The sequence below is a fragment of the Ammospiza caudacuta genome, chromosome 12 (assembly GCF_027887145.1).
Source record: "Ammospiza caudacuta isolate bAmmCau1 chromosome 12, bAmmCau1.pri, whole genome shotgun sequence".
Lineage (NCBI taxonomy): Eukaryota > Metazoa > Chordata > Aves > Passeriformes > Passerellidae > Ammospiza > Ammospiza caudacuta.
Window position 1 is genome coordinate 15,382,705 of NC_080604.1, and position 21,721 is coordinate 15,404,425.

Below are 21,721 nucleotides of genomic sequence, written 5' to 3' on the forward strand. Positions count from 1 at the left end.
AATCATGTACTGGAGAGGCCCAGGGGGACCCCTGGAAACAACCTGAATTCTCAGAAAGGGGCAGACAGGAGAATGGTTCTGTTTTGTTGCAGTTTTCCTTGCTCCCCCCGGACAGCAGGAGCAGCAGCTGCGGCAGGGACCCCGCTCATGCTGGCTGGAGGCACACAGCACAGCTCAGGATTTGGAAATACAGCCTTTCTGGAAAGTGGATGGGCTTGCTCTTGGAGGTAGTTGGTGGTGAATATTTTGGCCAGACTGGCCCTGTCAGAAAGGCTGCAGACTGACATCAAGGAGAGCACAACTCAGTAAATTCATCCTTTAGCCCTCCCTCCCCTCTGAAAACACATTCCTCCTGAAGTGCACCTTGCCTCCATCGTACTCCAGTGTACTTCCAGCTTTTAAAAAAGATAACCAGCACCAGCTGGGCAGATATCACACAAATATACAAAGCTCCCACCGGATCCTGTGGGAGACCTGTGGGGACACGACCTCGCCGGGGACGCTGCTCACCTCTGCGTGGTGCTCTTCGTTTTGCTGTAGGACTTCAATTACCAACTCTGCCAGACGTATTGTGTCTTCTAACTTTTTAGCTGGTGTGACTAACCGGCCTACATTCTCTGTAGTACAAGAACTCAAGTTAAAAGGAAGGCAGGGTGAAAAGCTAGACGAACAGTGAGTTATTTTAGAGGTTAAAAAAAAAAAACCCATAATATTCTGCAGCTTAAAAGATCTTTTCATGCATATGTTAAATGCTTATATAATTAGTACTGAGCAAACCAGAAAGCCACATTCGTTATTATACTGTGAAAATACAGTGCTCCAGCTCCAAATTTCACAATACTGAGTTGGTTTGCTTTATGGGGGCACTTTATTAGCTCAAATAAGAACATCACATTCCCTAAAGACAGCATCTGGCCACTAATGTATGAACAATATGTATCCTTCAATCTAGATGATGCTATTATAGGAATCATATCTATATCATTTAAAACTTCTTTTAAGAAGATCAATTCAAACAAATCTGTCTGCACTTGTAATAAATTGTCAGACTCGAGCAATTTAAATGTCACTTGCTTCTAAAAGCAAAACTTGCAGGTCTGATTTGCTCCAGGATTTAACTCCACAAGGGTCAGGAGTTATGCATGCTGGAGGGAGTGAAAAGTGGTAAATCCCACAGTCATGGGTAAGATTTATATGGGAAAAGAGACACAACTTTAAAACAAAAACCTCGCGAAAACAAACCAAAGAGTTTAAATCCTGGAGCTTGGTGTTTACCTATTTTGAGTCCTTTTGCAGTGTTTTCTGAAAACTCTAAAAAATAATGAAATTATACTCTTCCAGGTAATTCATATTATTAATAACATATTAAAAATATGAGGTGCTAACAATACGGAACATTTAAAGCATTTCATTAGAAATAACGTAGAGGAGAAGAAAATAGCCACAATTTCCCTGCAGGACAGATTCCACAGAGCAGACCACAGACACGTCTCTCTAGCTCACACCCAGCTCCCAGTCCTAGCTCTCCTGAGCAGCAAGGGCAAAGAGAGGCATTTCACTGCACAGCCACTCCATATCTCTGCATCCATAGGCATTTTGGCCTCTCCATGGTATCAAAGGGCAGCTCACTGCCCTGGGGTGGGCAAACTCTCCCTGTGATGGTTGCTCGGAGCAGGAGTGGAGTGGGAGATCTGCCCCTTGGGATCCATATGCCAACAGGCCAAGTATTCACAGGGCATCTCACTCCAGCCTTCCACACACCCTGTTTTTTTCCTAGTGTTTGGTCTTGTTTACTGGTGGGGCAGAAGCTTGAGGTTGCACAAGGTAGCCTGTTCTGCTGGACTGGATAACCCAGGGAGAAACCCCTGCCTTGCTGAAGGCTCAGGGAGCTTACAGGACTTCATTCTCCCCGCCAAAGCCTTGCCAGTCCCTAGTTTTCCCTGAATGCCTGTCTACAGGTTACACCGTTCCCATGAAAAGGAAAGCCATATGTTTCAGGACAGTCCCAAATGTGGCTGGTTTTTGGAGGAGCTCAGCAAGCTGGAGTCTGGCCCTGTAGGGGCTCAGCTTGGCTGAGGGATGGTAAAGTACCATGCAAATGAACCCTATAGTTTTACTGATTTATGGCACAGATAAGGGCCTTGGGTGTTTCTTCTCCAGTTTTGCTGCTGTTTGTTGTATCATTGGAAACAAACAAACAATAAAATCAAGGTTCCCTTTAATATAATTTACTGAGCAAATACTGAAATTGGAAAGCTCCTGGTTAACTTCTCAGTCTTGGTCCTACACTATCCAGCACCTCAATGGCTACAAGAACTAGAAACCACTTCCTTTTGCAAAAGGAGCCCAAAGACAGGTCCCTCAGTAGGATCTGGTTGTTTCTGCACCTCCAAAGCCAAGGGGAAGCTTTTCCATTGATCAGTGCAGCATCAGGCCCATTCTCATTTGCAACATTGATCTGCTCTCAAATATAACTAAAAGACAAAAGTGTTAATAAGAACAACTGCTCAAAGATGCTGTCTTTAAAGAAAATATTGATGCTTATATAACTTTGGCAGCCAGCAGATGTCAATCTTAATTTTTTTCCTTCTTATTTTAAATATTTCCCTGGTTAAGTTACTATACATCAGAATATTCTGCTAAGATAGCTGGAGCACTGACAGTTACATGAAACGTATACGATATACTTATCAAACATTTCATCCAACATCATGTAAAGCTCATACATATTTATAGTTTCCATGCAAAATGTTATGCAACAACAATGTTATTTTGTGCTGACGTTGATATTTGAAAATGTTGCATATGTCAGACATTGCTAGACAAAAAAATGTGGACATTTTGAAATAAATGCTACCTCTAGATCTCTAAAGCCTACCACGTCGCGCTAGGTGCTTTGTATGTACCAAGCTGCATATGAGGACTAGCTTTCTACGGCTACACGAGCGGCTGCTAGACTAGGAAACCACTGAATAAAAGAAAGGAAGACTATTACGGTACTTGGCGGCTGTTTGGCCATGCCTTTGAGCATATGATCTATCATGTTAGTCTGCGTTTGAGGAGATGATGGTGGTGGCCCAGCCGGCGGCTTCGGCTTGGGCGGACGGGCTGGTGGTGCGTGACGGAGAGAGAGACGCCAAAAGTAAAGAGACAAATGACTTCATAAACAGTGACAAAAAAGATGGGAGTTTCAAAAGGAACATAAGCAGAAATGACCAAATAGGAATGGAATAAGCTGCTGGGTTTTTGCTTATCGGTATTGGGGTATTACACGGTAATGACACCATTTGACAACATGTATTCTAGAAATCAGCAGATTCGAAAGTCCTACAGCACCGTGCAATCAGAAAGCTAAAAATTCAATGCAAGTATGAAACCACACTTAGTGCAGTCACACCAGGAGACTGAGATGGGTTAATTCAGTTAAAACTCTGGAATTCAGAAAAGGTGAACTAAAAAACACAACTTGAAGTCAGCTCCCCAATGCTTAGGCACGTTTAGCAATAGAATAATGAGCCATAGGAATTAATTGCTTTGCAAATATCAATTACACATTTTAGAATTAAACGTCACTGTTGGTTAAAGGGAGCTATAAAATATTCTTGTGCAATTTAAACATGTAAAAAAATCTGTCACTTAAAAATGTGTGGTTCCTGATCGTTTCCAGCTCATTTAATTATTTTCAACTTGGAATTCTAGTGGCTTTTATATTCTGGGTTGAATCATATATAAAAACTTGCCAGCTCTATCAAATATGTTACTTGCTATTCCAAATGTTAGAATACTGCAATCAGGACTTGACCCATCTGTCATATAGTTTACAATATCAGCATAGGAAAAATTCAAAGAAAATAGCCTTTCCTTTTACATACACCCAGAGAATAAATTATATGCTGTGAATATATTAACACAATAGTTTCTATTCCTTTTAATAACAGTTTTTAGCAGCATTGTGACTATTTTTAATCATGCCATTTGCAAGGAATCTGGCATATTTATCTGGACATTCTATTGCCAAAAGTCCTTGCCATTTTGCTTGCATTTTCCAGTGGGGGAAAAAAAAATCAGTTGGCTTGTGTAAAGGAGATTTCTGATTGCTTTTATTTCTCACAGAACTACAACACTTAGCGAAGTATAATAAAGAATATTCGAGTAAACCATTAAGGAGTGTGAGTTAGGTTGGTGCCCCTCTCCATACACAGGGATAGATACACATACATACATACATACATACATACATACATAAAACCACACACAATGCACACACATGCACACACACACTCACACACACACATTTTTAGTCTTTTAGGCCGTGTAATGATTAATTCAGACTCTCTGATTCAAGCTACTGTCTTTCTTTCTTTCTTTCTTTTCCTTGTTTTCTTACAACAGGAAAAGCAAATCTATTCTTCCATCTCTGGAGTAATCCTGATCTTTGATCAACATTTACCAAGGGTGACTTTATCCCCAGAAACAAACCTCTCAGCCCCTCAAGTGACAAAAATAACTGCGTTTTTGGGCATTGGCCTAATGACTTTCACTCTGCTTTAAAACATAAGCAAGAATTCAATTTGGCTACTCACTGATTGCCCCTGAGCTTGACATGAAAATGTAGGAAGAGTATTTTACTGCCCACTGCTATGGAGAGCAGCTTGTGCCAAGGTCCCTGGATGGGAAGGGATGGTGGGGAGAGGGAATTGCACATCTTCTCCCACCCATGTCTAACAACCACAGGGTGGGAACCAGGGGAGTCTGTTGGGTGGCAAAGTTGGGGGTGTCAAAGAGAGAGAGCTCTTCCTAAGAGTGCCAAAGCCAAGGTGAAAGGAATCTGAGTTTCACCCCATTGCACACGTCAGCACTGCAGCCCTCAAGCATCCTTAAATGTGGAGTCCAGCCCCTGCATCCCTAACAGCTACCCATCCAAAAATAGCTCCTAGGCTTCACAGACATCCAGACTCCAGAGTGTTGAACGGGCCTGATTAGCACAAGTGTTTTCTGTCCTAGGGAAAAGTCATTAATAGAGAAAGAGGAGGAGGAAAAGGCAAGAGATGCAGCAGCATCTTCACGAGTTGCTGGTGCAGCGCGTACAGAACAGCTTGGAGGAGGCTCCCGCTGTGCAGTTGTCAGCACAGTGCCCCAGGGTGGCTCTCACTTCTCTGGGGGGCCTGTGAGAGACCCCTCCAGCACCTTACCCTGCTCCTGGCATCCCCCCACTCTTGGAAACAAGCTCCCACAAGGCACTGGAGCAGGCTAAGCAACAAACTCTTGATATAATTCTGATCTGGCCCAATCTGCACAAATATTCAGCTCTTTTCACACATTTTAGTTTTTCAGACCCAAATTCAAGGCTCTTGCATGACGGCTGCAGAACCACCTGGAGGTGAAGGAGGGGAAGAGTTCTCTCTGTTCCTGTGGGCACTGAACACCCATGTGCCCCAACTCATGCTTTTCTTTGTTGTCTCTTTACCGCATGAAAATTTAAAAGATTAGGGTCTGGCTAAGGAAAAAGAATAATTTCCTCTGTAAATTTAAATAGAAATGGGGTTGTGAGAGCCATGCATTATGAAGCGCTAGAGCTCACACACCTCTCTAGGTCCAGGTCTCAGAGGTGACATGTGAGGTCCCTTTCAGGGGTGGCTCAGCTCCCACTCAGAGCAAGGGAGATGTGTGAGGCTGGATGGATTTTAATGCACTTGCTCCTGATCAGCTGCAGCGTGTGGCAGGTTTTGTTTCACTTTGGCTTTTCTTTTTTCCCATCCTTTTCCTCTCTGATCCCTCACTACAGCCAGTTTAGTATCAGAAATGCTCTAGTACTTGCTGCTCATGTGTGTCAGAGGAGTAAGATTTAAACACCTTCCTCACTGAAATCAGGAGCAAATTCTTACTGCCTGACAAAGTGCTTTCCTGGACAAACTCTTCTAAAGGTTTTTATGCTTCTGCATTATACCGGCACATAAATACTTGCAGAAGCTCAATTACTTGAAAAATTCGGGGTTTGTGCTTGCAATGATTTTCAGCCTGCAATAACAGGTATATTGATAAATCTGTGCTTCATTGGGTATAGATATTGCACACAATTCATTGTGTGTGGCTCTTTACAGACTGGAAAATTTTCCAACTACGTATTTCTACCTCAGCACTGTGATTTCTGCTACTAAATCATCGGCAACAATAAGAATTACACTTGCAGCAGGAGAAGAATATTATTGATTTTTCATATTTTTTAGAAGCATAGTCACTGATTAAATGATTTCCTCATAATTATTAAAAATATATGACCCTTGCCAGAGGCTTTAGCATCCAAGTATTATGTGTGCATTCATTTGTAAGCCAATAATCAAAATGATACAAAAAGCTGCTGTTTTCAAGAAAACTATAAAGCACAATGGACTTAACCCAAGGACAAGGCAGGGAAGCCTTTTATTATACTCATGAAATTAATTTGCATGTGTCTGAAAGGGATTTCAGTAATGGTATTTTTTCTCTCAAAATAAGATGTTTGATTTTAAAGGAAAGAAAAAATCATATAAATTTTTTGTTAATTCAGAAAGAGATGCCAATTCACCTCAAAACCTCAACATACTGAAGAGAGAACTGCTCTCCTAATTTTGTAATGATTATTGAGCCTAGGGAAGAATTTGTGCCTATCTGAATTGTGTCTCATGCCCCAGGCAGCAAGTCGCTCCCACAGTTTGTGGGAGACCCATAGAAAGAAAATATCAGAATGCAGATCTCTGAATTTCTGAAGCTCTTGCAATAACTTTGTACTGCTTTAGACACTGCCTTTGAAAAGTCAAGAGGAAATCTTGAAAGCCGCGTAACGATTCTTTGTCAAACACAGCCCAGTGCCACTTCAAGGAATGAAACAAATAAAGCAGCATTTCAGCACACATGGATACAGGTTATAGTCATGCCTGAGTGAAAGTATAGGGTTTATTAATGACTTCAGCCTCCACTCCTGCACACAAAGATTGATATTTTCATATATTTGACATTTTTATTTACTCAAACGATGTAATTTTATTTTCTTTTTAAGCTTTGTGATTGATCACAAATTCTGGAGCGATTGGCTAGCAGGGGCTGGGCTGACAGATCACACAGGACCTGGTCAATTGACAGGCAGCCCAGCTCCTCAGCTGAGCTCCAGATACGTGCACAGAGCTTCCCAGGCTGACATCCAGAAATAGGGAAGGCGAGTGACGTAAAGTGAGCATGGGGCTGTGACAAGGGCCAGTATGACTGCCTTGGAAAATGCCACTGCTCCTTAACAACCTGCTGTGCTGCTCTAGTCTGAGACCAAGCTCTCCTGCACCTGCTGCCTCGGTGCAGGACGCCTGCCACGCCTGCTGGGGCCAGTGCACCACCAAGATGCTCCATGGCTGCTGCCAGCTCGGGCTGGTGCAGCCCAAGCTGCCCTGCTCAGTCTCTCTCCTCTGGGGGCACCCAGCCTGACTCAGGCACCTGGGGGATGTCTGCCTCTGTACAGGCACTGCAGCTGCCCCTCAGTGCCCTGTGGGCAGCACTGACCCCTGAACTCAGTGGGTTCCGGCTTCACAGACGCCTGGCATCACCACTGGATGTGCTTTCAAGTGAGGCTGAGCCTGCCCAGGAGCCCACCCCGGGAGGACAGAGTGTGCCACACAGTGTGTGTGCCAGGACAGTGTGTGCCAGCCCTGCAGCACGGTGAGGTGTGGTGCCCTTGGGACACTCCTTCCCTGCACAGGGGATGGAGCTGCTGCTGGACAAGCGGAAACCTGGTATTTTTGGATAGCTCAATTTGCCTTGGGGACAGAGCAATAGGACTTCAGTAGGTCCCTCTGCTCTGCAGCTATTTTCCATGAGATGTTCCACTGCTCTGCCACCCACAGCCTGGCACTAAGCACCGAGGTGAGATCTGTCTCCTTCACTGCTCATCTCTGTGCACCAACTCAGCACTACCACGAGAAACCTCTCCTTACAGAGACCAAACCTAAATTGCAATATGAGAATTACTCAGCCTGAAAACTGAATTCTCCCTGCTCTCAGTCTTACACCAAACACAATCAATTGTCAAACTGACAACTCTGCCTTGGCTGGCACCACCTCTGAAGCTGCCTGTACCCAACTCCAGCAGTGCAAAGTGGCACTTGTGTTCATGTGCATAAGGGATGGAGAAGTTATTATTTTCTAAAATTATGTATTTCTGGCCTACATAAACAAACACTTATTAAAAGGTTACAATTATCAATCTGAGTGTTTGTAGCTTTGTCTGATTAATAATTAATTTATTTTAAATTCTTTTAGCACAATTCCCTGTTTAATGTTCTATTTCAATATTTTAATGCAAGACAAGAGACTACACATATCTCAGGAGAAAGGAGAACTAAAGGGTAACACTTGTGTGTTTAAGAAGCTGTTTTCAGGGTATTATTTTTATTCTTGCTTCTGGCAAAATAAAAAAGTCAGGCCAAACTCCAGTCACTTTTGACTCCACTTCAGCTGAGGAACCAGTTTCAAGTGAGTCCTGCTGACCTTGCCTGAAAATTTTTTATTTAAAACCAAGGGAGATTTGTGGGCACAAAGCAGTGGAGTCACAACTCCCTGTGCCCTTCTATTTGCTCCAAGCATTGGGAAGAAACAGGTTATTTTTAAACAAGCTGGGCCATGGGAATGTCATTCTGAACTTCTAAACTGCAGGCATGTGACAGGTTGTTGCAGCAAGCACGATGCTCCATGCAGTTATTGTGCTTAATGCCCAACAGCCTGTGCTCACTCTAATTTTTACAGTTAATGGTAATAATTGGGAGTGTTCTATTTACTTTTGTTTATTTCCACCTTTCATAAATGTAAGAAAAAATCAGTCTGCATTTTCTAAATATTGCTTGTTATTTACAATTCATTTTACTATCAGGCAATAGATTATGGGCCAAATTTGAGCTGAGGAGGTCTGGGGAAACCTGAACCTGGCCCAGCCTTGTGTACTGCTCTTCTAAAGCAATTTCCCTGTGCAAATAGAGCTGAAATCAACCAGATCCTTTATTTTTTCCCCACAAAACAGAACAATCTACTCACAAAAAGAAATGAACAGTTCAAGTTTCAAGGACTTTGGAACTAGGACTCTGGGATACAACAGAAACGAGAAGAGGGGCTGCAGAGCTCCACCATCCCTTTTGCAGAGATGTGCACTTGAGCTGAGCCTTTGCCTTGTTACATGTCACCACAGGTTATAAACGAGAGACAAACACGACTTCTGTCCCACCAGATTGTTTGTTACACATTAACAAATAAATAGAAATAAAGAAATAAAGAAAAACCCAGTCCTCCCATCAGGGCAGAAAGCAGAAGGTATGAAAACCAAAAATGAACGTTAGTTTACTTATAAATGTGCTTGTTAGGTGTGGAAAATTAATGGCCAAATCACCAACATTTTTTCACCCAAAATGAGTTGCAGTTCTTTTGAAAAACAAGAAACCTTCTCTTTACAAAGACTAGATTCTCCTCTACAACTGTCTCCTAAGAAGGCACTACATCTCTACAGGGTATTTTTAATCTACACTCTATTCTATGAAAGGAGGAAAAGGAGATTATATAGACAGCACAAATTAACTCCTTAAGTATCAATGCATCTCCATTTTCAGCCTGAAGGAGTACATATCTTAAGGAGCTATGAAAATAGAAAACAAAATAAATATAACTCAACAGTCCTAACAATTTATAATGTATATACAATTGTTCACCTGCGTCCTTTTGATTCTCTATATGAAAGAGAGAAAGCAACAAGGAGAGAAAAGAGAGAAACAAGAACAGATATGCAGGATTAATGAGCAAGTGGACCGCACAGCCCCCCAGTTATGCGTGATATATGACATTTGAAAAAAGAAAAGTCGCCCCATCTCGCCCCCCGCCCCCCCGAGCGTGGGGTTACCAAAGGAAGCTCCTTTCATGGAGAGAAAACGCTGCACAAATAGAAAACCAGAGAGGGAGAGCTCTGAGGACACAGAGGGGGTCTCCGAGTGACAGCAGGGTCGGGGTGTCCCCTCCAGAGCTCGGTGCAAAGGAGTGAGTAAAAAAATCGAGGAGGAGAGCAAGTAGAGTGCATCCTTTCGCTGAGAGCTAACAGACAGGAGACATTCAGATCTGATGTACAGAGAAAGGACAGCCTTACACCATCTTATATACAGGATTGGGTAAAGATTTTGTACGCAGGCAAAGGGATGGCTTTTTCCAAGTGTCCTTTATCTGACCTCTAGCTCACTTCTCCACAATGTAGCTGCTACCTTTTGATTGTGTACCAGTGACAAGCACTTTACAAACTGGGGTTACACAGAAGCAAAGTAAAAATGCATTCAGGTCACGGACATAAAGAAGAACTGAAAAAACTTACAGACAGTCTGAGTTTGTTACAAACAGATGGGTTAATTGTCTAACCTGGTTTAGGCTGATAGAAAGTGACTGGACTTCTCACACTGGGTTTCACAGACAGAAGCAACAGACAAGCCAATGCTAAAAGACTTGAAGCAAGGAGAGTGAGTTGGTTTGGATCTGGACTTTCTTGAGGTAATGAGAACAGAGAAAGTGAGGACAGCATGGAGAGGAGGGTGGTAGGTACTCACGAATGGTTAAATCCATCACTTGAGAGGCCAAGCAGAAGACAGGATGCTCATACATTTCTCTCTTTTTCCCTATAAAAGAGGATTTGGGCATGCAAGAGGCTTAGGTCAGAGGTAAAGAGGTTACAGGCTATAGGTCAGAGGAAAACTTCATATCAGGTTAAAAGGAAAGCCACAGAGTATTTTGGGATACACACAGAATAAAAAGAAGAAAAAAAAAAAGAAAGAAAAATGAAAAGAAGGGTTAAAATTTGAGATCTACTGGATTAACCATTCAGCATGCCCATGAGTCACAAGAGAGGCTGTGACCATGACTCTAGAGGTTTGCTCTGAACTGTTTGCAAGAATATAATGATCAAAACATCATGAATAGAGGGAAATAGATTTTCATTGGTTTAAGGCTCCAAGATACTAAGGATTTCAGCCTTCAGTATCTAAGGCTTTCACAGGTATTTCTTCATAAGCATAGCCTTAAGCACTGCTGCCACTGATTTGGTTCTGCATTTCTGACAAAAGTGCCTTACACGTGGCTATTCAAATGTCACTCAAAAGCAAGATTTCAAAGCCATGTCCAGTGAACAGGAATGTGTCTCACCAAGGTAAACTTGTCATTTGCTCTTCTAAGGAAGTATTTGAATATGCAGTGGACTATGCTCATGAGAGAAAACCTGATGCATGCAGCTGGCGGATGTTGGGTTGTTCAAATTAACAATCCCAGCATGCTTGGAAATTGGTGTTACAACCACTTTTGTAGAAATAGCATCAAAAAGTGGCTGTGGCCAATCACAGATAAAGGAGGAGAAAAGCAGAAGAGAGCAGATAGTGTGGAATGAACTATTTCCCTGAAAAGGCAGCTGGAAAAAAAAATAGGTTTGTTGCTTCAAAGTATTCCCAGACCTAAAAGTCACAGTGCAAAAAGAGAGGGCAGATAATTAACACAACCAAGAAGAATTGAGGCACAAAAGGAAAAATACACACTAACTGTTCTACTTTGGAAATGAATGCATTTTTACTTACAGATCATAAAGTTTGTTTTTGCATAGATTTATCTGAAAGAAGAGAGCAAATCTTACCAACGAGTTAGTGATATTTATACAGAGAACCTAAGGGAGCCAGCCCTGGGTAGAAGCATCCATCAACAGAAAAGCTGTTTTTGATTCTCAATCCTTCTCCATCCTTGTCAAATATATTTAAACATTGCATTTTACAGAATAGACCAATTAAAGTATCCTCTGAAGTTGAGTACTTCGATAAATTGCCTGATAATACAGTGCTTATGAAACCTTCGTTCCTTCTCTATTTTTGTCACTCATTACCAAGTCAAGAGTTGATAAACATCCTTTTAGTGCCCAATTCTTAAGTGTTTCTCACTGGATGCATAACAATGAATTCATTACCACTGGTACACAATTTGCATCATTAGACAGAAAAAAAATGGAAAAAGAGAGGACATGTCATGTACAGAACCTGGACAATTTGCCATATAATAACAACCCAATTTTTCATGTAAACAAGAACGAAGAACAAATCAGAGGGAGTTTTAGTTTGGGGTTTTTTTCCTCCTCTCAATATTGTCCTATAGGCATACAACAATAATCTTGGCTGTGGGAAAGCTTCACACCACACATGACAGAAACCCAGAGTCAGAACATACCATTCATCTGGAACACACAGGTTTAAGTAATTGGGAACTTGGAAAAAGTTGGGTGGGAGTTTGAAGTCGGGAAGAGCAGCCAACAAAGTACCAACATAAACTGATAACATATAAAGAACGACTGAATCATAGACTTTCAGTAACACATATCCTCCAGCAAACTTTAAAATGTCTTTTTGATGGCTACATGTGTCTCTGGTCACTGGTTATTATTCTCCCATAACTTAAAAGGTCAAAAATATCAGTTTTGCCAGATTCAGAGTGACAAGAAAGAAATCCGATGCAAGTATGGGATCACTGATCAATGACTGCAATGCAAACTGCAAAGACAATGAAACACACCCAGAAAAAAAGACATTTTAAATTGGCTACAAATGATTAAACATAGATTAAACAGTTTTTCAGCTTTTTATTTTTATCTCTTTTTATCTCCTGAAGTGTCACAAGCAATTAGCTGCAGTATACCTTCAGCTGTAAAGATGACATCCCAAGTATTTTTCAATTTGTTTTTTAAAACCACGACGTGAGTCTGAATACTACACCACTGGCCAAACGCACTAACGATCAAAGGAAAAAAAGCTACAGCTCTTTTTAACTGTTTCCTCTCTCCTTTCCAGAAAAAGAAATGATTTGCATAGCTTCCATTCTTAACTGCTTCCGAAGCCAACACCACAAAAATGATTCTGAATCACAACAGCTTTACCGACAAGAGAGTAAATAGCAAATGAGCTTTTTTTAAAGAGCTCCCAGCCACTAAGTTGCCACCTAGAAACATAAGAAAAATTTTAATTTCAGAAAGAAAGAGCCTTACCTTCAATTTTGGCATACTCTGATAGTCGAGTATAATTGACTAGAGCTGCTTGCTCCAAGCATTTACGGATGACTGTTTTTACCTCCTCTTGAGGGACCGGAGTAACTATGTCTTTCATCAGAACCTTGACACAAGAAAATCTGATTTGTTGTGGCACACAGAACTGCTTTTCTCCAAGCCCAGCACAAACAGCCATTCCTATGCTAGTGCTGTGTGGCTCTCAGGGCATGTGTACAATCACAGGACTCACTGCAAGGTCACCTTGGCCAGCCTAAGATGTGGGACTGTATTATTCCCCTTCTGTATTTACATCCTGAAGTCTGTGATGATTTTTTAGGGTATGACATTAAAATCTGTCACAACTTGCCCAGTACCAAGCAATGTTTTGCCCTTTTCAGGCTCTACTGACTGACTTGGGTTTGGGTCTGGACTTGGCCACACTGTAGGTTAGCAGAGGTGGGAAGGATGTTGGAGTGGGGATGGGGAGGAGGATCATGGTGAGCAGGTTTTATACATCCAGAGGGAACAAGTTTGCCTCAAGATGGGAATTTCACCAGGCAGCAGCCAGGCATTGCTGCCAAAGGTCTGTGATGTGGACCTTTGCCAGGCAGACCCCTCACCCTTACCTGACAACACAGACACAGAATATTGTGCCCTTAGTGGTCAGGCTACACACCTGCCTCTCAGCTGAGGCAGGAGACACCAACCCCACCTAAGCCCCACATTTCAGTGTAAGATATCATTAATTACATGTCCTACGCAAAGCAAACAGCTCCTCAAGCTTTTTGAGATAGAAGGATATATGAGAACAGGTCATTTTAATTACTCTCTGCTGTTTCTGTGCTTACCCTTTCCAGCAGTGACAGAGTGGCTTTCAGTGCACCCTCTGGACGGCCAAATGGGAAGCAGTACCTAGAAAAAGCACATTATCTTAGCATTAGACCAAGTGCACATGAAAACCTTTCCTGAGCCATAAAGATGCTTTCCTAAGTCTGTCCAAGCAATTCTCTAGTCTCTGCCTGGAATGAGCAGCCTTTCTATTGGGTAACTTCCTGAAAGGCTTTGTGGATGTAGACTAAGGCAGCAAAAGAGAATATGGGTTAGTAATAAGCTGAGAGTTTTAGCAGTTTCTTAAATCTGGGTGTTACCTGGAGAGTTTTTAGATCTCCTTGGAGAGATAATACCATCTTCTTCTAAAAATGGGGGAAAAAAAGACCCTATGGAAGGGACATTTATTTCCAGCTAGAGACCTGGCAATGCACCAGGGTGTAGGTAATGCACATCACCCATCTGTGTGAATATGCACAGCCTGCCTGACCTGACCAGTGTGCTGGGGGCCATTCATCCCTTTTTTTGGGGGTATCTTTCCGTACTGTGACATCCCTGCAGAAAGCCCTGCCTGTCAACTCTAGGGAGAAGGTAAATGGGTTATAACTGAGCAGAGAGGAACAGAGAAATAAGAGGATAAGGATAAGAGATTTTTTGTTGTTATATTTTAGACAAAATCCACAGCTTTACCATGCCTATGGGAGCAAGATGGTTTGAAATATCCTTTAAAGGATATATATTTAAAATCACACGGCAGCTATAAACATGCTTCACTGCCCTGTGTAGGTCTGTGTCACTTATGCAAAATTCCTGTGTGCATTCAAAACCTGCCTTTTGGCTTTGCTGCTTATAGGAGGGAGCTGTGAGGAAATCATTCTTCTCGCATTCAGCCTGGGCTCTGTGCCTTTACCTGAAATGTGTGATCTGATTCTCCAGCAGCACCCGGAGCCGCTCCTTGATCTCTTCGAAACGCTCTTTCTCGTCCACGGTCACCGTTCCTATCCCGTCAGGCCTGCAGGAGAAATGCCACAATGACTCAGACTCCACCTCAGCACCCTGGGATCTCATCCCACAGCACGCTGTCCTTTCCAAAAGGACCCTCAGCAACTCTGAGACCCAGGGCAGAGGATGTGCCATGCCGACAGAGGGGTGGCTGCAGCAGCACCGCTGCCAAAGTATCAAAAATAAACAAATAGACAAGTATCTTCTCTCACAGTGATAACCTAGATGTGGATACCCCCCCCCCCGCCTTATTTTTATTATTAAAGAAGTTGGGAAAAGCAGATTTCCCTCAAAATAAAGGTATATACAGAGAGTACAATGCCAGCTCTCATGTCAGGATTGAGCCGGTTGCTGGCAAAATAGGGTCTGAATTTCTTCAGAAAAATTCAGCTGCTAATTTAACACAATTCACAGTATAAAAGAATATCAATGACATGGATATAAACAGAATATAAAATTCTGCACTCTTTCCTAGCTGCTGAATCACCCCATTATAGAGGTTTCTTGAAGTGAACCATCTTCAATATATTCTGTCGAAATGTGCCTGAAGAGTGACATGCATTTTGCATTGGAAATGCAATGCCTCTTCAGTAGTTTAATTTTAATTTATAAAAACGAACACATTATGCAATTTATCTCAAATTTTCTCAGACTACTTGATGCCCCTCTATTTGAGGAGTGCACAGGAGTGTGTTGTGAGACACCCAGGTCGTGCTGCCTTGGGGCATTTCTCATCTTTCACGGAGCACAGTGTGCAGACAATCCCTGCTGAGGCTCTTCCTGGGGGCTGGATAATGCCCTGATCCCTGTGCCATTCTGTCCTGCACCTCTGCTGGTGCCAACACTCCCAATCCCCTCCTTCTCCCCCACACCCACATGGCAAAACCTGCCGTGCAGAGCATCCCAGGCAGGAGGAGGGAGCGACTCTGATCCACCCATCCACCAAAGGCATCGGCCAGGCACACAATCACTGGCTCTGCTTCCATCGCTGCAGAGCAAAGTCTCAGCATTTGCGTGCTCCTGGGCAACTCTGCTGGCACAGGCAATCTTGAGGTAATGTAAGACATCTTAAAATTGAACAAATGTTCTTACTTAAAGGCCTCCCCCAGTGTTCAGCTTAAGCTGCATAAATCCGCAGTACTAGACTGGTTTGGCTTTACAAAAGACTTGGCAAGGGATTACAAAGCTTCTAATGAACCTCCTGTCAGGGGTTAATTGGTTGGCTTTATTTTCCTCTTAAAAAATCAAAGGCCCTAAACTTAAAAAGAAAAAAAAATCTATAAAAAAATTAAAATCTATAAAATCTGTGCAATCACTTCTCCTCGACCCTACATTTACTAAGCTCTTAATATCATAAATATGAACTCTGATATTCCAACACAGGTGAATAAACCATTAAAACATTTGGGAAGAGGAACTTGCAAACCGTAGATGATATTTACTGCAAAATTTTAAAGCTAAATATACATTAAATAAAACTTGCAGCATGGACACAGAAAAATACTTGAATACCAGGGCATGTATTTAAAGTTAAACAGCATTTAATCAGAATCTTTCTTTGATTATTTGCCAAATTCAGTTGTGTATTAAGGAAAAAAACAGGAAAAAAAGATTTAGGCTGAAACTTGGATAAAATGTCTCAGTTGGGGAACACATTTCATAAACAATTTTGGAAGTATGGATCTGGTCTCATTAGTAACTAATTAGTACCAGTTATTTTGAAAAAATGAGCAAGCCACAAAAAAACCCAAATTAGATATTGAACAAAAATTAATGTCTTAACATGCTTAATATAATTTATTCCAAAGTTCCATAAAATATTTAATATTCAGATAGAGATGTCCATGCCTTTTGTGATGCTGTGCACCTCACAGTGCCTGGTTTGCTCCCAGGCAGAGAGAGATAATTCAAGGCAGACCACAATAAATGCCATATATTAAGGTGCAAGGTTGAAGCCCTCGTTTGACTTTTGGCATTTGGTCCTTGCCCTGTACCCACAACAGCTCAGAGTGTCACTGGGTTAATTGTATCAGCACTGACAAACGAGGCAGTAAAAGCTGCCTGCCCTGGCAGTGATTTGCTGTGGGACTGGAAATGGTCTGAAAATTGTGTCACCCTTTGCTAGGTCAATAACCTCAACTGGTGAGATTTAATGGCAGGATCTGACAGCTCAGGCTGGGTCGCAGCCCTCCCACATGAATCTCAGTCTCTCACTGCACTCAGAGCACTCACCATGTAACAGCTCATGGTGGACACCCAGCACAGGCTGACCTGACAGCACCAGGTGTGTCCTGCCAGGCAGGGGCAGCTCTGGAAGCATCACTGACCCACACAAAGACAAAGGGTGGGCTGTGGAGAGAAAACCTCTGGCAAATGTGGCTTTTGCCCCAGTCACAACAACCGAAGGGATGCCAACCAAACCTCTAAGCCACACACACACACACACACACACACACACACACAATGAAAACTTAATCCTTTGGGCTTCCCCTTTCCTGTGAGCCAGGAGGACACAAACCCAGTGGCTCTGGCCACCGGTTCCTCCACGCTGAGTGTAAGCACAAGCCACTCTCACGTCTCATGCAAACCTGAGACAATCTACAGGTCAGCTGTAGCCATTTTTGGAGCAGTGTGGATGTCTGGAAGGGCCTGCCAAGCGAGAGCCATCACCATGGCAAGGACTCCCTTTCTCACCCAGCTGTGGACTATATTGCATCTGACATGATGAGCATCTCTTGAATCTACCTTTCAGATTTTCGGCAAACCATTTTCTCACTGTCCTTCACAAAGTTGACATTTTCGGCAGCATGTTAGGAAAGATGTCATGTCGGCTGCTTTTCAAGTTGTTGTCACAGTGGTTAGCACCAGTTCTGTCATCTTTGCTTTCCTCACAATCCCCCATCTTGAGCCATGTCACAAATAATAATACTTCCGATGTTTTTGTCAAATTTCAAATACTATAACCCAGTTGCACATCTTTGGATTTACTAGTTATGTTAATCTTTGTTGCTCATCTTCCCAGAAGCTGAAGCATTAGAAACTCATTAATTAGTGACAAATGCAGGATATAGATAGAACTGGAAAAACACTACCCAAAGCCTTCCACTTAATTTATTAGCTCGATAATTTTGAAACCTAATTAAATATTCAAGTCAAATATACTTTGAAAATATAATCTTTCTGAGGGAACATATTTATTTTCCCTTTTGCAAGAACACAAAGGGTATCTAGCATCACTGTAATTTAAGATTCACTTCTGTGCTCTAGACAATTTCGATACATGGCTGATGGGGCTGAAAAAATCCCCAGGAGAAGCTCAAGCTGCACAGCTCATTCTGATGCTTATTGGCAATTTTGTTTTCAGCAAAGGTCTCTAGCTCAACTTTGATACTAGCTATTTGATCTAAATCTCATGTACAGAAGCATCAACTCCACCAGCGAGCAGCATCTCTCTAAGCTGCAGGAACTGATGTTCTCACACACAATCCACAACCACATCACTATTGCACTGAAGCAGTGATGAGAAGTGAGAGGAGAGCAAAAGGGTGGAACAGAAGTTTTGGATGTACATGGTATATACAAATGCACGAGGGACAAAATGGGTTTGGGTCTATGAATTCAGTTGGACAAACAACATTACTGTCTCCATCTGTGTGCAGACAATTCCATCCAATTCTCTATAGCTCCTGCTCACGGGTACTTGAGGTGTACGGCAGAAGCTGTGGGCAGAGAGGGAAGCAGAAGGGCAAAAAAGGCAAGAAAAATAACTAACGAGATTTTTAATTATAAGTAAACAAGTTTCAGATCACTCCTTCTGCTGCAGATTCACTGTGTTGGCTCTAAACTAGTAAATTCCCACAGTAAATATTTCATATGAAAAGTTTTAAATGCCACTTTCCTAATCCCCCCATGTTTTTAAGTTTTAAACCACAAAAACAACAACATCAACAAAGCAGGTGGTGAAATTAAAAAAAAAGGGTTGCAATTTAAACAGCAAAAATGATAGTCCTTGTTTAGCTTAGATGGTTTGTGCAAATTCCGGGGTTAATTATAAATTATAATTAGGACCTGTGATCCTAAGGCCACTGCTTTATTCTACAAGTCCCGCCTCCCCCCATGCCCTTTTCTAATTATACCCGGTGCCCCCAGGGCTAGTTATGCTGCTAAAACAAATATATCAAAATGATTTTTTAACAAAGACTAATATATGAAGAAATAGCATGCATTTGTATGCAATTATAAATATACAGTATAGCTCCAGCGCGTTAATCTCTTTGACATAAGCCTCCATGAAATACCACGTCGGCTTCTAAATGAAAAGACATATCATCTTTTACACCTTTTATGTTTAACTTGTCTACACTTTCTTTTTTTTTTAAACTGGGGAAAATATTGCTTACACGTAGCAAACAGATCTTTGCACGCACTGTGAGCCCTGGCATGCAGAGCCAAGGGAAAAAAAACAATGTCAAAAACTGATGCAAATAATTTGATTTTTTAAGTAACAACTCAAATATAAAACACGTGCTGCCTTCAGCTCCCTTGCTGGTTGCCAGGTGCAGCACATATGAGCTATACAGTAAACATCGATGATTAGTGCCTTGGACGGCATGTGTCAGGAGAGGCTTTCGCAGCAGCCTCGCGGGAGGAGTTGCCTGCTCAGTCCCACCGGTTGCACGAGGACGGGCTCTGGGGATGTGGGCAGGATCACGGCTGCCTCTCACATCTCCCCCAGCAGACCAGACCTGAAAGAGCCCACCTGCCTACACCCCTAGGAAAAAAGTGTGTTCAGCAAACATGGATTTTCCCCATCTCCCCTTTCTTCTGGGGACTCATACCGTGAGGGAAAGGTCAGTGAGAAGCCCTTTGCTCACCCCAGAGCTCCTGGGGGCTGCCCCAGCTGCCCATGAGGTGCTGCTGAGCATGGGAACCCTTTAATCTCCCAACTCCTGCCTTCCCTTCGCTCGGGCTCTCCTCCACGCCGCAGCGCCGAGCCAAGTCACAGCTCATCGGTTCTCATGTGCCATCCGCACCCCTGACGCACTGCGCCGGGTGGTTTCTGAGCCCTGCCATCCCACACCCATTGTGATGGATCGTGTCAGCCTCCTGCACGGAGCTGGTGACCTGCTGGTGGCTGCCAAGCCAGCCCTTCAGCACAGGCAGAGCATCCCATCCGACAGGCAGCACAGGGAGCACCTGCTGTGTCACTGCGGTGCTGGATGGGACACTGAGCTGGCGCCTCACAACAGGGCAGGACATCACACCCTGCCAGCCTGAACCTGCCTTACTGCAGCCAGGGCAGGGCACCTGAACGAGAAACCCAACACAGAGCACACGAAGATATCGTGATAAAGCGTACTTACTGCTTAAGGGACAGAAATAATCCTGCATTTCTGTTGTTTCAACTAGCTGTGTGGAAGTCTTTATGTGAAACAGACCACATATGCAATTACAATACAATGGAGAAAACTGCAGGTATGTCACATAGAGTTTTCAATTCCTGAAGGTTTATGACAATAGCATATTTCTGCTGGGTTGTAAAAACAGTAATAAAAGCTAATGGTAACATTAGTTAAAAAAAACCTGTTTTTTCTTGAAAACAAATTTGAGGCCGTAAAATACAGTTTAAACAAGAAAGGGAAATCACTAATATACCAAATTAATTAATAGGGAGACTTGTAGCTGCTTGAACCCTAGGTAAATAGTCATTGAACAACTTGCAGAAGATTATGGTGCTTGGTTATTATTAGACTGGAGGGAATTCAGACCAGCACCTGATTTTGATAAGCTCAGTCTGCTAATATTTAGCATGCAAATGATCAATATTTAAGTCTGATTTTTAAAAGTTTAGAATTAACAAGCACAAAAAGAATTTTTCATGGTGCTAACTTTAACATTTATAAATAATGCTATTCTATGCTTAAATTAAAAAAAAAAAGCACGAGGCCATTTCTGAAAGCCACTTCTTTGCAAGGGACAGGAGCTATTGCTCAAGATTTAGGCACTAACTTTAGACCTGGAAGAGCTGAGCTCAAATTTTTGTTCCACAATACTTCTCTCATGTGCAGACAGGGAAGAAGTGAGGTTCCTCTAACACATCACTTCTCTGCGTGTCAAACAACACTGGCAGTACTGCCACAGCCCTCTGACATGAGAACCGTGAAAACAAGGAGAGAGAAGGCAGGGAAGGATCTTGGTGGCCATGTAAACCCTTTCACAATTTTATTCCAAATCACAATGTCTTTTCAAAACCATTCCTGCTCTTGTCTTTGCTAGTTCTCTGGAGGACTATTGATAAAGAAAAGCAACATAGTGGTGGTACCAAAGATACATCAATAAACATATGGCGTGTTGTTGGGATGTCTGGATAATTCTGTGCCTTCACTACCTGTCACCTATGTAAATACATCAGAAATAACAGTTTTTTATAATGATAAGTCTTTGTAAAAGGCATCCTGTGATACCAAGTGGACAAAACCCCATTATCAACTAATGAGTGACCACAACAATTAAAAAGCATTGAGTTTCTCAGTCTCAGTGAAGAGCAAGTACCTGAGGACAGTAAACCATGTGGATATTGCTCTTGCTGGTCACTGTTTTCCTCACACCCTGCACTTCCATAGTCAGGTGTCTCAGGAGGTGAAACTTAGGGTAAGTAATTTACATTTAACTCCATTTCTACTTGTGAATTTCACAAGTAGAAATTTCTACTTGTGAAAAATTAAAAGAAAAATTATGTGGGCTGCCATGCAAATAGCAGTGATTTACAGCCTTGGTATGGAGAGATCATGTCAGAGGTCTGAATAAGATACATGAGCCCAAAGGAGGGGAGACCAA

At 42.4% G+C, this 21,721-nt stretch overlaps 1 protein-coding gene across 10 annotated transcripts in view; it reads right to left on the reverse strand.

Moving 5' to 3' along the window:
* Positions 1-21,721, reverse strand: part of CADPS (calcium dependent secretion activator) — a 203,784-nt gene that overhangs the window by 55,907 nt on the left and 126,156 nt on the right. For 5 of the 10 annotated variants that reach the window (XM_058813146.1, XM_058813145.1, XM_058813140.1 and 2 more), the window contains exons 14-19: positions 14,793-14,894; positions 13,903-13,966; positions 13,055-13,178; positions 10,593-10,661; positions 9,717-9,734; positions 511-617 (exon numbers count right to left, since the gene is read on the reverse strand). In XM_058813146.1, coding sequence (XP_058669129.1) covers positions 511-617; positions 9,717-9,734; positions 10,593-10,661; positions 13,055-13,178; positions 13,903-13,966; positions 14,793-14,894 — 484 coding nt within the window. The remainder of the gene's footprint in view (positions 1-510; positions 618-9,716; positions 9,735-10,592; positions 10,662-13,054; positions 13,179-13,902; positions 13,967-14,792; positions 14,895-21,721) is intronic. The other 5 variants (XM_058813147.1, XM_058813142.1, XM_058813141.1 and 2 more) reach the window with 2 other exon arrangements.